General features: G+C 36.8%; 1 protein-coding gene across 1 annotated transcript; it reads right to left on the bottom strand.

Moving 5' to 3' along the window:
* Positions 1-1,468: 1,468 nt before the first annotated feature.
* DDIAS (DNA damage induced apoptosis suppressor) lies at positions 1,469-17,779 on the bottom strand. Its single transcript, XM_044666009.1, has 4 exons — positions 17,667-17,779; positions 11,060-11,221; positions 6,833-6,950; positions 1,469-4,114 (listed from the first exon to the last, which is right to left on the bottom strand). Exons 1-4 carry the CDS (start codon positions 17,777-17,779, stop codon positions 1,469-1,471), a joined length of 3,039 nt encoding a protein of 1,012 aa, XP_044521944.1.
* Between the last annotated feature and the right edge of the window lie 242 nt (positions 17,780-18,021).

The following is an 18,021-nucleotide window of genomic DNA, read 5'->3' as shown; positions in this document are numbered from 1 at the left end:
CTGCTGGTTATCAAGAGAGAGATAAGGTAACAGGGAAATAAGACAGAACAACCAGGGCTGCTTGGCTGCTAAGCAAGAACCTAAAATATTGTTGGCCACTTGTCTCAAGAGGATTTTAGGATTGAAGGGAAGAAGGTGGGTTCCAAGATTTGGGACATACTGAAAACAGCCCATTCTCATTGCATCTCATTGGTGTAGTGGAGAAAGCACTGGACTTTCGTGGAAGATCCGAGTTTGAATCTTGCCTCATAAATTTACTAATCTCTCAATCTCTATAAAATAGTAATACTAACAACACCTCCCTAGCAGGGTGATTAAGGATCAAATGAGGAAATATATGTAAAAACTTTAAAGTGCTACATAAAAGTTATCTTTATTATTATATCTTTGATATATCTTTTATTACATATGTTTATTATTATATTATTACATTTTTAATATTATATAGTTTGGGGATTAGATCTGTGACTTCACTGGTAAAGACTAATGCCTTCTTGGTGACTTGTAGTCTTTGATAGTTGCCAAAAGCACCGTGAGAATCAGTGACTTGTTACAAACAGGCATATATAGCAGGTAAGACTTGAACTTGGATCTTCCTGGCCTCAGGACCAGCTTTTTGTACACTATACCATGTTATCTCTATTATTTTATAGTTAATATAAGAATCTGGAGAGGGAGAAAAATTTTGTTCAGATGTTTAGTCATGTCTAACTTTTTGTGACCCCCATTTTAGGGTTTTCTTGGCAAAATATATTGGAATGGTTTGCCATTTGCTCCTCTGGATCATTTTACTAAGGAAAACAGGTTAAGTGACTTGTCCAGGGTCACATGGCTATTAAGTCTCTGAGTGTGGATTTGAACTCAGGTCTTCCTTTTTGACTGTGCCACTTAGCTGTCCTGGAAGAAAAACAGAAGTTGGTATAGGTTTTTTAAAAAAATGAGCAAGAGGGCAGCTGGGTAGCTCAGTGGAGTGAGAGTCAGGCCTAGAGACAGTAGGTCCTAGGTTCAAACCCGGCCTCAGCCACTTCCCAGCTGTGTGACCCTGGGCAAGTCACTTGACCCCCATTGCTCACCCTTACCAATCTTCCACCTATGAGACAATACACTGAAGTACAAGGGTTTAAAAAAAAAATGAAAAAAAAAATGAGCAAGAATAGTCATCATGGGAATCAGGATGGCGTCTACTCATGAACCTGGTTTGTCTTCCCATCTTTATTTACATATAAATCTCACAATTTGCATATAACTAAGCAATAGTTTTATTCTTTGGCTAAAGTATTATGATAATGTTTTAAGAAACAATTTAAGTACAATTTTAAAAATAAAATAAAGTGCCATATTATCTATATCAGAGTTAATTTAGCAAATTACATTACAAAAAAACCCAACATTTTAATCATGCCAAAAGGCATGAAAACATCAGGCTTATTGAAGTCTAAAAATGATCAGACTCCAACACCTACATATACTAAAGTTTCCAAAGGGGAATCTTTAATAAGTGTTTAGTAATTGGGTTTTGTTGACTTTGTGTGAACAATTCAGGAGACCAGTTATTTGGAACTTCAATAGCTGGAGGGGTCTCATTTTCAGAAAATGAAAGTCGACATTTGACATTTGAACAGGAATCAGTCTTAAGAGCTGCATTTTTGGAACTCCAGCCTCCACTGTCATTGTTTTCAAGTTCAGGAGTAATTTCTTTCACAGTTGTCACCCTGTTCTTGTTCTTTGGATGAAATTCTTTTCCAATTAAATCTTCATCAGTCCTTTGTTCCATCTGTCTCTTTTTGTTTTTGGGTTCCTTGGCCTGATTAGGGGTACTGCAGGCAGCAGGCCATTTCCCTGGGCCTCTGGAATTGAATCTAAGCATTTGTGATGTGGGAAGTACAGGTGAAAGAAATGCTATTTTTGTAGTATGGTGAACCCAGTCATCAAAATTAGTTTCAAGGAACTTGATAGAAGGACTACTACTGATTAACATTTGCTGTGAATCATTGGTTATGGAAGTGTTCCTGGATCTTGGGCTAGTTGTTTTTTCATTTTTTAGGCAATTTGGGGTGGGATGCTGTAGGCCATTTTCAAAGGACACTGCAGAGTCTTTACAGTTGATATAAAGTTTGGGGTCTTTTTTGAAAGATTCTTTCATTTTATGGACTCTCAGTCTATGATGAAGTGGTGCAATAGGAGTTGACTGTGAATAAGGGACAAATTCTTGGCTATCTCCCAGATCATAGTCTGAATCGGATTGAAAATAAGGTGGAGAAGAATGTGTTCTTGAACATGAAAGTATGTTTTGTGGGGACATTCTCTGAAAATGGCTGCAATTATTATCTAAAGGACTATGGGGAAAATTAGACAGAGGATGATTTTCTGTCAAAACAGTTTCCAATGTTGACAAAATGCCCTGTGATTTATCTATACATTCCTCCCCAGTTTCTTTGGCACTAACATCAAAGAGATCAGCAGAAGCATTGTAACTGCTGTCATGATCAGGAGAGTGGTTTTGAAGGAAGTCTTTTTTTACAGTTGTAGATGTTATTCCTTGAGATCCTGCCATCAATGCAAACATATTTGTACTCTCATTTTTATTTTTCGAATGAGTATTTGAGTTTTGCACAAGTTCCCTGCATGTTGTAAAACTTCCTTCTTGATTCTGTGGCCAGATAGAACATCTTTTATTTCCTGCATGACAAGCACCAGAAAACACAACATGTTTTTCAGAACACAAAGAAGTAGCTGTTCCTTCTGCTTCTAAAGATTGCCTTTCTCCACATTTCACAGAATACTTTGCATTGGCACAAGAATGGACATTCCCTAAAGTATTAGGACTTGGGATGATTTCAACTTTGGATTGTAGAAAACTGTCATTTTTTTTTAAAGAAAGGTATGTTCTGAAGGCTTTTGGAGTCTCGGGTAGGACTGACACACTAGCATTAGGCATAGCCATGTCAGAAATTTCTTTTCCACTAATACTCAATGAAAAGCAATTGGCTGTGTTATCTAGTTGCCTTTCCTTTTGTGAACTTGAGTTCATTTTTGAGCCATAGCTGGAAAGAACACTATTTTCAGCACAGTTTTTGTATTTTACCTGTGGCCTCACATGTGACACATGTGTATTTCCAGTAGCTTTCTGTGGATTTGTAAACAACTTGCCACAGTGACTGTCCAATGGACTGATGTCTTTATCTATAACAGAACATTTTGTGACCTGGGCAACAGTGTTCTCATTTTCGATGACTGCCATAAAAGCATTTAGACTTTCAGAGAATGGCAGGTCATCCCAAATTTCAGGGTCTTCCTTCTGTGTATCACCAGCACTTACTTCATGACTAAGAGATAATGTGGTAAATGAAGTTCTCTTGGGAAGGTTTGAATAGAGATCTAAATTGTGATCCTGGTGATGAATTAACTTGGATTGGGAACATTTTTCTTCTTTCTGCAGAGGACCAAGAAGATTTGTATTATTTTCCTCGAGTGGATGCTTCATTTTTAAAGGGCAAAAACTATCCCAGTTATTGGCCGCTCCAACCTCATGACAATTGTTAAGAATGGCAGTCATATGATTAGATTTTGTATCCAGCTTTCCCTTTTTAGTCGCCTCACCCAGAGACAAGTGAAGGCTGTGAGAGTCCTGAGTAAGTTCATGACAATTACTGAAATGGGGGGTCTCAGCAGAGGAGACCCTTTCTTTCTGCTGTAGAAGAACGCTATCGGCCTTACTTTGCTCAGAAATGGAGAAATCTTCATCATCAACTGGTTGTGTAACAATTGGTGCGAGTCCAAGGAATTGTTGCCAAAGTCTTGAAAGATGATCTCTGCCACTTGACTGAACAAAAGAAGAGCTGCTGCCAGAACTACCTAAGCTGCTGAGCTCACTGCTGGCGTGGTCACCTTCCAGTAAATGGCTATCAGGGCACTGAGAACCAAAGTGAATATTCCTGAAATTAGCAGACTGCAAAAGCTGATCAAAGTAGTTGATAACTGTGTAACCTGTGATGTCTGAGTTTGGCAGAGAAATCTGGCAGGCTACTAGCTCTCTAATGTGCCCATCATCATGAGAGCATTTTTGTAACAAATTGTTGGAGGCCAAAGCTTGCTCACCTTGGTTTTCAAAATTCTGCAGAGAAATTAATGTGCTCACATTAGTAATGTGCTTTTCCTAATCTTACCCAAGTACCTAGCAAAATTTTTAGAATACTAAAGCAAGATGTAATTTCTTTTCTTTTCTTTTTTTTAAACCCTTACCTTCTATCTTGGAGGCAATACTGTGTATTGGTTCCAAAGCAGAAGAGTGGTAAGGGTAGGCAATGGGGGTCAAGTGACTTGCCCAGGGTCACACAGCTGGGAAGTGTCTGTGGCCAAATTTGAACCTAGGACCTCCCGTCTCTAAGCCTGGCTCTCAATCCACTGAACTACCCAGCTGCCCCCCAAGATGTAATTTCATATAGAAGAACGAATCCTATGAATTCTTAAATTTTTCATCTTCTACTATGAGAGGGAACTTATCTTTTGGAAGTAGTTTTTCTTAGATGTTATTCTTTACATATGAAGACACTATGCACCCAACAACACAAATGCATTGAGCTGATTATCTTGTAGTAATGATGGATTTCACAGGACTATAGACATGGAGCCCATGAGGTATTTACATATCCATATTCTTTCCCTCCCTGCAGTCACTCAGGGAAGGCATATTAGAGGCAAAGAGTAGGATCATGGGACTTGGTGCAGCTGATTATGTGGGGACTATAACTATTTTTTGCTCCCATTAACTCATATAATAACCAATTGTGTTAAATGGACATTGTTTTGCATAAAAATAGTACCTCTGACTTGTATTTAAGAGGCAAAAGTGGGGCAGCTAGGTGCTTAGTGGATAGAGAGCCAGGCCTGAAGATAGAAGGTCCTGAGTTCAAATTTGGGGAAATTAGTTAACTCCCACTGCCTAGCCCCGTGGTGGTGAACCTATGGCACATATGCCAGAGGGGGTCACACATGCCCAGCACAGAGTTCACCGGAGTTTGTTACTAGAAAGCCAGAGTGATGCAGGGCCAAGCTGCTCCTCTTCCCTTCTCCATGTGTGCCTGAGGATATTTCTCCCATCACCCACCCCTCTGCCCAGCAGCCCAATGAGAGTGCTTCCTCCCTCCCCTGACTGGGGTAAGGCAGGGGCTCACATGCAGTGTGAGGGTATAGTTTGGGCACTGGGTCGCTAAAAAGTTCACTGTCACTGCCCTAGCCCTTACCCCTCTTCTGTCTGGGAATCCATACTCAGTATTGATTCTAACACAGAAGGTAAGGGTTTAAAAAAAAAGAGAGAGAGACAGTATACCACCAATATCCAAGAAATTTGGTTATTAAAGAAGGGATATAATTTGAAGAAATATAAAGGCAGGAATAAGAATGGGAAATCTTTTTTTTTTTTTTAAACCCTTACCTTCTGTCTTAGAATCCATACTAAGTATTGGTTCCAAGGCAGAAGAGTGGTAAGGGCTAGGCAATTAGGGGTCAAACAACTTGTCTGGGGTCACACAACTAAGAAGTATCTAAGGCCACATTTGAACCCAGGACTTCTTATCTCCAGGCCTGGCTCTGTCTACTGTACCACCTAGCTGCCCCTTAATAAATGCTTGTTGATTGACTTTTTCAAATATGAAAAACATTCAAACTAGATGATTAATTAAAAGGCACATTTGCAAAGTATTAAATTTATTATAAGCACCAGGTTAAAAAATTTATTTTAAATAAAAAATCAACAAGAGGAAAGGAGAAAAAGGAAAAGATTGTTATGCATTTTCTGCTTCCATCTCCATTTTTAAAAATTCTACTACTCATCATACAGGACAGTAAATCAAAAAGTATTTCTAAAGCATCTCCTGTGCTAAGTATTGGAATTACAGGGAGGCAAAAACACAATCCCTGTTCTCAAGAAGCTCTTATTCAAATAGAAGGGTCAACACATACAATAACTAGGTACATGTAAAATATACAGAGAGGATGAAAGGCAATTTTAGAGAAGGTACTCACTGGAGGTGAAGAGGCAGGGAATGACTATAGAAAGTGGGATTTGAGATGAGTCGTGAAGTTTTTTTCCTACAATATCTAATTAATGAAGTCCAACACATGTTCATGAATGAAACTACAGTCAAGTTATCTCAGAATAGCCACGTTATTGCTGCTTTATATAAATAAATCTTAAAAAATTATTTATATATACACATATAAAATATGTATATGTTATTATACATATGTACTATAGAAAAACCCCAAGTTTGTTGGTAATTTATATCTCATGTGCCTTATAAATGAAGAATTCTTTTAGCTAACATGTTTCTTCTCCCGTCTTCAGGAAAGAGTCCTCATCAACAATTCATGATATGGCTAATATAGCCTCTACCTTGTTTTCCCTTAAATTATCTTTTGTATATTATAGAAAGACATGCCCAGTTAAAAAGAGCAGAGGAACAGATAGAAGTTTTAGTTTATAGAATATCTGAACAAAATCTGGAATGGAAAATGTACCAAGTATTAGAACTGGAGAGTCAACATTTATGAGACCATATTATGATAATATTGAATTTAGGTCTTTGGAGTTGTGAAAATCCTAACTAGAAAAGGGCTTCCCTTCTGAGTACAAAAAGAGGATGTTGCCACAGGTGTGAATTTCATCAGCTGAATGGTTTAAACTACTGATTGATCACTTCTCCTATTTTAAAGGCTATTATAGCAGGTCCCTTATGATGTAACCTTTCAAAACTATCTGGCTAAATGAAATAATCTGAATACTGTGAAAAGTAGGGTAGAAATACTTTAAGAAAGCGTGAGTCTTAATTACCGTCACTCCGAAAATAAAGGTTTTCCCAATAAAGCATGTCTGGACTGCTTGAATTAATATATCTTGAATTGAGTTATTGTCCAATGTCCCTTCAACTTGGTTAGAATCTTTTATATACCTTGAATGGAAGAGAAAATTAAAATATAAACAATGCTCTGAAATATTATCATGTAGAAAAATGAGAGACCACAAAAAAAATTTTTGAGAGCATCAGAATTAGTCTTTTGAGTTATACGTGGAAACATGGTGAAATCAGAAATTTTTGTTCTCATACTAGAGCTCTAACTTCCGTTATTGTATTACTGAAACAGAAACTGCCTTCTGCAATTCCACCTGCAATATATGCTTTGGGGACCAAATATAGAGAGGATAGGAAGTTAACTTTACATAAGTAGGTCTTTGTTCTTAAAGAAACACAATAATCAAGTATAAAATGTGAAAAAAAGTAATTTAGGGAACTGGTTGTTAGCTCTATATAACTAGGGTCTAGTGAAACATGGGGTTTTGGAGTGGTCTTGGCTTCCAGGAAGCTATAGTAATGACATTACCAGTTTCCCAGACAACTGAGGGTGGTACTGTTCTAACAGTGGCACAGTGGCCTAAAACCCCTCCCTTGAAAACCAAGGGGAGTCTCTGTTCTTCCTTAGAAATCCTGGGATCCCCTACTGTTTCTTTTATCAAACTGAGTTGCAACCAATTGGATACCCTAAGTCAGTACACACTGAGTTATATGCTAGCAATTTATAGCTCTAAGGAAAATAATTAGTTTCAAAAGATTCAGAGCTAGAAAGGACCTTAGAGATCAAGTCTAACCCCACAGTACCGCATTTTAAAGATGAGGGGCAGAAGGTAGGAAGGAAATGAGAAGGTTTGCAGTTATTGACAAGGAAAAGGAAATAGGACAGGTGAATTGGGTTTGAGTCTTGGCTCTGATACTTTCTAGTCTTGTGACTCCAGCAAGTTAACTCTTCCAGAACCTCAGTCTCTCATCTTGTAAAATGTAGCTAAAAATACTTGTATTATACTCTCCCAGGGCTGGTGCAATGGAGATATTTTGTAAAATGTAAAGTGCTATATCTAAATGTGAACTATTATTCAAAGGGGTGTAGTGGAAAAATTACTGGAGAAAACCAGGCTGTGAGTCTCATTGCTGATATCTGTCACAATACCATGGGCAAATGTCACTAGTATTAAATGGGGTTAAGAATACTGGCAACAGAGACATTTTAATGTGTTCCCAAGCTTTAAGGGGTTTAAACTCTGGGATGGGTGTAATAGACCATCATGGAGAGCAATTATATATATATGATTATATTATTTAACTGATAAGTACACCAGAGAGTTAGAAAGCAAACTCAGAAGGGACAGGTTATACTAACTGAAGGTCAGGGTGCTCAGAAGAGCAAGTTTCTGGAGAAGGTGGCATCTTTAAAAGATAGGGAAGAGTCCAGTGGGGGAGAATGGGCATTCCAGGAATAGGGAATGATCAGTCATGTTGTGCATTTGGGGACCATAGAAGTCCTGCTTCCTGAGGAGGTAGGAGAGAATGTGGACTTTATTTCAGAATTAATAGCATACATTGAAGAGTTTTGGGTAGTGGAGTGATATGACCATATGTATGGCTAAAAAAGATTATTCTAGCATTAGTATGAATGACTGACTGAAAGCCTTATAAGGAGAAGCTATTATAATAATCTAGGGGTTGTAATGAAGGCCTTTATTAGGATGTGTGCCAGTGGGGATGGAGAGGAGGGGACAGGAATGAGAATGCTGCAGACAGCACAAGAAACAACTGGTAACAGGATTTTCCATAATTTACCTCAAAGGACTATTTTGAGAAAAATGCTTAATAAAACACATGGCCTATTAGTATTAGGACACTCCTAGAATTCTTAGCACCCTAATATAGTATAAAAGTTTGAATAGGTTGAACTATGAAACATTGGAAATACAATTAAATAATGTGGTCTGGAATTCTGGCAAATGGCTTTCCAAATAGCTTATTCCTCAAGAGAATGTGACCATTTGAATTCTGACCCCAATTTAGATAAACCTTCAATTGGAAAGGCTCATTATTCAATTTTTCTATGCTTTTCCACTTTATATGTAGGCTTCATAACTGAACCCCTTATCCCAATTTCCTAATTTTGAATAAATGGCATCTTGTTACCAGTAATCTTATTTATATATATCCAGAAAATAATTATCCTTTGTCTTTCTGTTTTATTTTTATAATCTGGTGAAAGAAGTTATGGCAAAAGGATTTAAAAATCATTTTATGTTATAATATTCCAATAAGTTTAGGATATATTGATTTAAAATATACTCATATCTAGATTCTAGTGACATATTAAGAGAATATTTAAAATCTTTCCTTTCCCAGAGATCTGACAAGTATACTATTTTGTGTTCACCTAATTTACTTATACTTTCCTTCTTTATATTAAAGTCATTCACCCATTCTGAATTTATCTTGGTGTAGGGTGAGATGTTGATTTAAATCTAATCTCTCCCATATTGTTTTCCAATTTTTCCAGCAGTTTTGTTAGTGGATTTTTGTCCCAAAAGTTGGGCTCTTTGGGTTTATCATAGACTATCTTGTTGATGTCACTTACCCCAAGTCTATTCCACTGATCTTCCCTTCTGTCTCTTAGCTAGTACCATATTGTTTTGATGACCACTGCTTTATAGTATAGCTTAATATCTGGTACTGCTAGGCCACTTTCCTTTACTTTTTTTTCATTATTTCCCTTGATATTCTTGATCTTTTGTTCTTCCAAATGAACTTTGTTATAGTTTTTTTCTAATTCAGTAAAAAATTTTCTTGGTAGTTTGATAGGTATGGCACTAAACAAGTAAATTAATCTGGGTAGAATGGTCATTTTTATTATGTTAGCTCATCCTACCTATGAGCAATCAATGTTTTTCCAATTGTTTAGATCTAGTTTTAATTGTTTGTAAAGTGTTTTATAATTGTATTCGTTTAATTCCTGTGTTTGTTTTGATAAATAGATTCCTAATTATTTTATATTGTCTAGGGTGATTTTAAAACCAAGAGTTAGAAAAAATTACAAAATGTAAAATAAATAATTTTGATTACATTAAATTAAAAAGGTTTTGTACAAACAAAACAATGCAACCAAAATCAGAAGAGAAACAACAAACTGGGAAAAAATCTTTATAACAACTCTGACAAAGATCTAATTACTCAAATGTACAAAGAGCTAAATCAATTGTACAAAAAAATCAAGCCATTCTCCAATCAATAAATGGGCAAGGGACATGAATAGGCAATTCTCAGATAAAGAAATCAAAACTATCAATAAGCACGCGAGAAAGTGTTCTAAATCTCTAATAATTAGAGAAATACAAATCAAAACAACCCTAGGTATCACCTCACACTTAGCAGACTGGCTAAAATGACAGCAGGGGAGAGTAATGAATGTTGGAGGGGATGTGGCAAAAATGGGACATTAATGCATTGTTGGTGGAGTTGTGAACTGATCCAACCATTCTGGATGGCAATTTGGAACAATGCTCAAAGAGCGATAAAAGACTGCCTGCCCTTTGATCCAGCCATAGCATTGCTGGGTTTGTACCCCAAAGAGATCGTAGGGAAAAAGATTTGTACAAAAATATTTATAGCCGCACTCTTTGTGGGGGGGCAAAAAAACTGGAAAATGAGGGAATGTCCTTCAATTGGGGAATGGCTGAACAAATTGTGGTATATGTTGGTGATGGAATACTATTGTGCTCAAAGGAATAATAAACTGGAGGAATTCCATGTGAACTGGAATGACCTCTAGGAATTGATGCAGAGTGAAAGGAGCAGAACCAGAAGAACATTGTACACAGAGATTGATATACTATGTTAAAATTGAATGTAATGGACTTCTGTACTAGCAGCAATGCATTAACCCAGGACAGTTCTGAGGGATTTATGGAAAAGAACGCTACCCAAATTCAGAGGAAGAACTACAGGAGTGGAAACACAGAAAAAAAACAACTGTTGAACACATGGGCTGATGCGGACATGATTTGGGATGTAGACGCTAAACTACCATCATAGAGCATTATCAATAATATGGAAATAGGTCTTGATCCTTGACACATGAAGGAAGGTGGGGAGGGGAGACTAATGAATCATGTAAACATGGAAAATTTATCTAAAAAAATAAAAGAATATTTAGAAAGAAATAAATGAAATTATACATTAAATATTTCTACCTGTTAAGGCAAGTGGCAGTGATGCCAAAAAATGTATCCAAGCAGCTTCCAAATATAGTAATTGAAAACAATCTATTTGTATCAGAAACTTTTAAGGAGAGTTTATATCTGTAAGTAACATTCTTGGCTTCACCAGTACAGCCACATTTGGGGCAATCAAACCTGGAAAAGTAGAAAAAGAAAATGGCAGAATTAAATGTTGTTCACTTGTGCATTGTTAAAGAGTCATCATTATCTTTTCTTTCTCCAACAAAAAATGCCTCTCTATAGTAAATAAACGAAGTTTTTCTATTCGTGTTTGGTGCAGAATATTAAAATGCAGTTTAGTTTCCTCTCTCTCAAAACAAACTGCTCTTTTTAGACATACAGATCTCACTAATGACTAGGGCCTACTGCATGAGATAAAGGCCTATATGGAATTAATTTTAAAAAACGGGTGAAAAATTATGTCTATCATGTATTTACTAAGTACCCAAACTTCCACTTGTAAATTTAGTGACATTTTACTGTTTTGAAAGCAGCATAATGAAGACAGCACCAGACTAACAGAAGACCAGAGTTCTAACCTTTATTTTTCTGCCAAGAATTTAGTGGTTAATATTGTTATTCTTTACACACACTGTCCCTCATTTTCCTTATGCACAGATGGGAATAACTTAATTTCTTTTTATCAACTTTATTGGAATGTGACAATTAAATGAGTTTAAAAATCTAGATATAAAGCACTTTTGAATTAGATAAATATCTATTACAATCACTATCCCAAACTTAATGTTTTCCCTCTAACAGCTAATTGCATGCAAAAATTTCATCAAAGTTTAATATTCATTTAAAATTTTTCTTCATTATAGACTTAGTAACAACAAATATTTTCCTGGGGTTAAGATGGCTACAGAGTAGAAGCAGAGTGCTTAACCTCTCCTAACTGTTGTGAGGAAGATTAGGTAGTAATTAATTAAGAATTAAGCAGATTGCTTAACCTCTCCTAACCCACATATACATGACTCCTTAAGAGGGCACAAAAATCAAATCCAGACAAATGAAGGGACCCCACAACAGGGCACAGCATTGAAGGTACATGGGATCTGGATATTTCCATGCTATAAAGGGGTGAAAGAGCTCTCACTAAAACACGAGCTGAGCAACCCCCACCCCCCAACACCACCTACAGTGCCAAAGCCAGTGCACAAGAGTTAGAGCAAGTTTGGGGCATTCATTAAGTTCTTGGCAGCTATCTGGGATCACCAGGGCCTATTCCTGAGAGCAGCAAGACTTAAGACCCCAAGAGGCTAAAGAACATGGACTTTGAACGCAGACCTTGAGCTCAGGCATGGACCCTGGGTGGGGACCCAGTGTGGAGGGATGCATGACTGTGGAAGCAGCAACCTGAGACTGTTAAAAGAGCCTCAGGCAGAGGAGCAAGCAAGGGGACCACCAGGAGGCTTGACCCTGAGAACAGTTAGACTTGAGACCACAGAAGTCTAAAGAGTGCAGACCGGCTATGGGCTTGAGGATAAAGCTGAGAAGGCTGCACGGCACTGTGACTCAGGGAAAAACTGCTCCACAGCTTGACAGGCAGAGAGCCTGTCTGCCTCACCCAGACTTCTGACTGAGAAAGAAAAACAGCATAATAATAATGGCAAGCCATGCACAAGAACTTCCCAAGAGAAAGATCAAGAAGAAATCTTTAACACTTGACAACTTTTACACAGAAAAAAATCCAGACCAACAGAGCAAATGGCAGAGAACAAACAAGTAGTCACACCTAAACCTTCCCCAAAAAATGAAAATTGGTCACAAGCTCTTGAAGAGTTCAAATCTGAGATCATGAGAAAGATGGAAGATATTTGGCAAGAAAAGTGGGAAATAGCTCAAAAGGAAATTAACAGGTTAAAAGTCAGAAACTCTCAATTGGAGAAAGATGCCCCAAAATCAAATGAAATGATAAACAGATTGGAGACCCAAATTAAACAGCAGGAAATCAAGATAGACCAAATCGAAAAGGAAAATCAAAAGATTATAGCAGAAAACCAGTCTCTAAGGCCAGAATTGGGCAAGTAGAAGCCAATGATCTCTCAAGACAGCAAGAACTAATAAAGCAAAGTCAAAAGACTGATAAAATAGAAGGAAACATGAAATATCTCACTGAGAAATTGACAGATCAAGAAAAGAGGTCTAGAAGAAACAATTTGAGAATCATTGGTCTTCCTGAAAAAGCAGAAATAGAAATTTGGACTCCATACTACAAGAAATTATCCAAGTAAACTCCCCTTAAGTTCTACAACAAGAGGGCAATATAGATCACCCTCTACACTACACCCTGAAAAGACAATCCTCAGGAATATAATAGCCAAATTCAAGAGCTTCCAAGTAAAAGAAAAAATTTTACAAGAAGCCAGAAAGAGACAATTCAGATATCAAGGAGCACCAATCAGGATCACACAGGATCTGGCAGCCTCCACACTAAAAGACCTCAAGGCTTGGAATATGATATTCAGAAAGGCAAGACAATTGAGTCTACAACCAAGGATCACCTACCCATCGATATTGACTATATGTATTTGCACAGAAAAAACCAGGACTAAATGGAAAATTTGATATCCAACCACAAAAAACCAAGAGAAACATGAAAAGGTAAATAAGAAACAGAGGGGAAAGAAAGAAAACTCTTATTTTTAAATTTCCCTCTTTACGGGCTTCAATAAGATCAAATTATTTGTATTCCTATATGGAGAAATGTTATGTGTAATTTTCAAAAACTGTATTCACTATTATAGTAATTAGAAGAATTATTCATAGGGAGAGGCTGGAGTACTAAATGGTCTAAGATGATGGGGGCGGGGAGAAGGGGGTGAATAGTAGATGGCACCAAGAGAAACTTGAATGAATAAGGAAAATAGGATATTCTATACCACACAAAAAGGGCATGGGAAGGGGAGGGGATGAATACTATTATAAGAAGGAGAGGAAGAGAGCACTAATAGGTAATATTTAAACCTTACTCTCAGTGGAATTAACCCTGAGAGGAAAGAGAAGCTATATCCATTTGGATATAGAATTCTATCTAACCCTACAGAGAAAGTCAGAAGGGATAAACCAAGGGGAGCAGGGGAGTGGGGAGGTCAAAAAGGGAGGGGAGCAGAGTGGGGAAGAAATTCATTAGGCCTTAAAAAATAAAAAGAGGGGAAGAATAAGGGAGGGGGTGGAAAGGGAAGTAAACCAAGGGAGGGGACAAGGGGGACTGGTTTAAAACAAACCACTGGCTTAAAAGGAAATAGAGTAAGAAGAAGGGGTAGAACTAGGAGAGGATACCAAAATGTTGGGGAATACACAACTGATAATTATAACTCTGAATGTGAATGGGATGAACTCGCCCATAAAACAGAAGCAAATAGCAGAGTGGATGAGAAACCAAAATCCTACCATATGTTGTCTACAAGAAACACATATGAGGCAGGTGGACATACACAGGTTTAAGGTCAATGGCTGGAGCAAAATCTTTTGGGCTTAAACTGAGAAAAAGAAGGCAGGAGTAGCGATCATGATTTCTAAAAAAGCCAAAGTAAAAATAGATCTGATTAAAAGAGACAGGGAAGGTAATTACATCCTGATAAAAGGCAGTATAGACAATGAGGAAATAACAGTACTCAACATGTATGCACCAAATGGTATAGTATCCAAATTCCTAAAGGAGAAACTGGCAGAGCTCTAAGAAGGAAATAGATAGTAAAACCATACTAGTGGGAGATCTAAATATTCCTCTTTCAGATCTAGATGAATTAAACCAAATATTTTCCTGTACAAAGAACAGAAAAGGATTATATGAAATTGACCATATTATAACATTTACATAGTACATAGCTTATTCTGCTATTCATTTTTCAATCTACGATTTTGAATTGGACAAAAATGATTTCTCTTTCATTTTATCTCTGACACACTTACTGAGAATAGGCAAGGTTTTTTAATTTATTTTTTTTTCATAGTAATATAGGAAAATCTTTCTTCTCCCCTTACTTCCCAATTTTTCTGACCAGTTCCTAGTCTTATAGGTTACTGAGGGAGAAAAAGCACAAAATTAAGTTAATTTCTCCTATTACCAACTGTTGGCATTAACAGACATAACCTTGATTGGGCTCTTATAGTTCAACAATCCCATTCTATTCTTACTGATTGCTTAGCATCTTTGGGGGAAGATGGCCGCTTAGGTGGAGGAAATCTTAAGACCTCTGCACCCTTTCCACACCAAGATAGAAAACAAAGCACTTTGAGAAGAGGACCACATTTAACAACAGGACAGAGCAATGGGATCCTCTTGCTGGACAGCTCAAGGGGTACACCAAGAAAAAGGCTTGAATTCTTGAACTGTTGGGTCTGAGGGTATAGAAGAAGAATCCCAGGACCCCTTCCCCATGGGCTCTGAGGATTGTCTCTCTCTCTCTGTCTCTGTCTCTTTCTCTCCATTGCTAGCTGGGGGAAGAGCTTTCATCAAAGGAAAAAATATGAGTAAACAACAGAAAAAGAGAAAAGAAATTACAATAGACAGCTTCTTTCCAGGAAGCAAAAAAAGAGCATATGAAATAGAAAATCAGGAAGTTCCAGTGAATTGAACACAGGCTTTGGAAGATCTCAAAATTCAATTAACTCAAGAACTTCAGGAACTCAAAAAGCAATCATGAGAGGCTGAAGACAATTTGAAAAAGGAAATACATGAACTAAAACAAGAAAATAAATTCTTAAAAGTCAAAATTGACCAGCTCAAAAATAAAGCAAAGAAGGCAAAAGATGATCTACAAAGAAAATCAGACTAGAAGGAGAATGACCAAAAAGCCAGGGATGAAATTCAGTCTTTAAAAAATAGAACTCAACAACTAGAAGCAAATGACTTCACAAGGCAGCAAGAATATATAAAACAAAATTTAAAAAATGAAAATTTTGAGAATACAAAACACCTCATTGATACAACTAAAGATCTGGAGAACAGATCTTGAAGAGACAATTTAAGAATTATTGGTCTACTGGAACATCATCACAAGAAAAAGTTTGGACATCATCCTACAGGAAATTATCCAAGAAAACTGCACTGACATTCGTGAACGGGAGGGAAAAGTGGAAATTGAAAGAATCCACAGATCACCTCCTATATTTAATCCACAAATGACAACTTCCAGGAATATTATAGCCAAATTAAAAAACTACCAGACCAAGGAAAAAATACTACAAGCTGATAAGAATTCTTATAAGGAGAGCCTTAATGCTAGGGAAAGAAGTTTGGATTTTACATACTAAGCTCCAGCCAGACTGAACTAGTTTCTATCCCACTTGCTACCTTCCATTCTTTTGTTAACCCACCTCCCCCACTGCCCCGTCCTGGGAATGTCTGCCTTTTTCCTTTTGCCAACTGATTTTCTAGACATCCTTTAAAATCCAGATGAAGTGCTACTACCTCTGAAATTTACCTTGTTCTTTTTTATTAGTAATAACCTTCTCTTTTGAACATCATATAACACTTTGTTTTATACTTAATAAACTTAGAGTGTTGTCATAGTTCTTTGTATTTGTGTCTTTTCCCTGTACTACCCTAGAAATTCAGTGTGGGTGGGAACAGTGTCTTACATAAACATAAGAATATGCTATAACAGAATGCAGTGTAAAAAGGTTCTTAATGAGAAATATTTGTTCAAAGAATTATAAAGCAGGTGGCAAATGCACATGGCTAAGACCTGGCAAACATGGGCTTTAAGGCAACTATTTTAAGTGACCTAAAAGGTATCTAACATTGATGCCTGGGCTGGTCACAAATTATTGTCTAATGGAGTATGACCAAAATGTTAAGGGGTCTAGAATTCATGTTGAAGGAATATCTGAAGAAGCTGAAGATGTTTAGACTGGAGAAATCTTTTAGATTCAAATGCTAATTATAAGGATTAGCATAGCACCATGGAAAGTTCCTTGATGAACAAGAGTGTTCATATCCAAATTGTTTGGCTATAGGTCTGCCCAGAAAGCAAAATACAATTATTTGGTGTGTACAGGTATTGAACTTGCAATTTTTTTTAGCCTAGGTTTTCTTACAAAGTTTCAAAGTGAAGTAACAAAAGCAAAATTAAGTTCATCTTTTTGTGGCTGCTGCCACTAAAATTTAAGGGCTCAGAGAAAAACCCTGGATCTTTTTATATATGTCTGTAGAGGCAAGAATGTGAAACCCCCTACAAAAATAAATAGATTAAGTAGAGGTATTAGTAAAAGTGAGAAATTATTTTTCCCTCTTGTCCATAATTACGCTACTAAGTAAGAAAAATGGAAAACCAAAGATTATCATAAGAAGCATACTATCTTATAATGCTTCAAGGAATATTACACCTTAAAAAGTAAGTTTCAAGTATTTTGTGTATGTATCTAAAAGATCTAGGTGCTTGTCTTATAGTAGTAGGAACACCTTAACATTTAAAGTGACCAGAGATGGAGTGTTTATATCTTGTGGTAGCACATGAACATTAAAATTTGTATTTATCTATTTTTTAAGCTCCTTTACTACTAAGGTATTTCAATTGCACTTATCCCCTGACTCTTACCTCTTAAAGTCAGAGCATTTAAGCAAAATTACCTTTTGGAAACTAGGATTACTTTAGAGAAGCACTTCTGACATGATGGATATATGAAACTGGAATTCTGAACAGCAACTATTGAGGCAATGAGAAACTTTCTTCTTCTATTCATGTGTTCTCTCCGATCTGTGAGGAGAGAAAAAACAGTTTCCATAAGTGAATGACAAATCTTTGAGATGCATAATTCCCAAGTACATAAATGAAAAATTTTGTAAACTTGACTGTACAAAGTTTACAAAGTTTGCTTTGTGCACCCAAACTTCTGGAAATAAATCCATTTTAGATCCTGAACAAGTTTCTTAACACTCTCTAGGTTTTCTGTGTTCTTACTTTTAAAATGAGAAGGCTGGACTA

Source organism: Gracilinanus agilis, chromosome 3, assembly GCF_016433145.1.
Source record: "Gracilinanus agilis isolate LMUSP501 chromosome 3, AgileGrace, whole genome shotgun sequence".
Classification (NCBI taxonomy): Eukaryota; Metazoa; Chordata; class Mammalia; order Didelphimorphia; family Didelphidae; genus Gracilinanus; species Gracilinanus agilis.
This window is presented reverse-complemented; position numbering and strand designations above follow the sequence as displayed.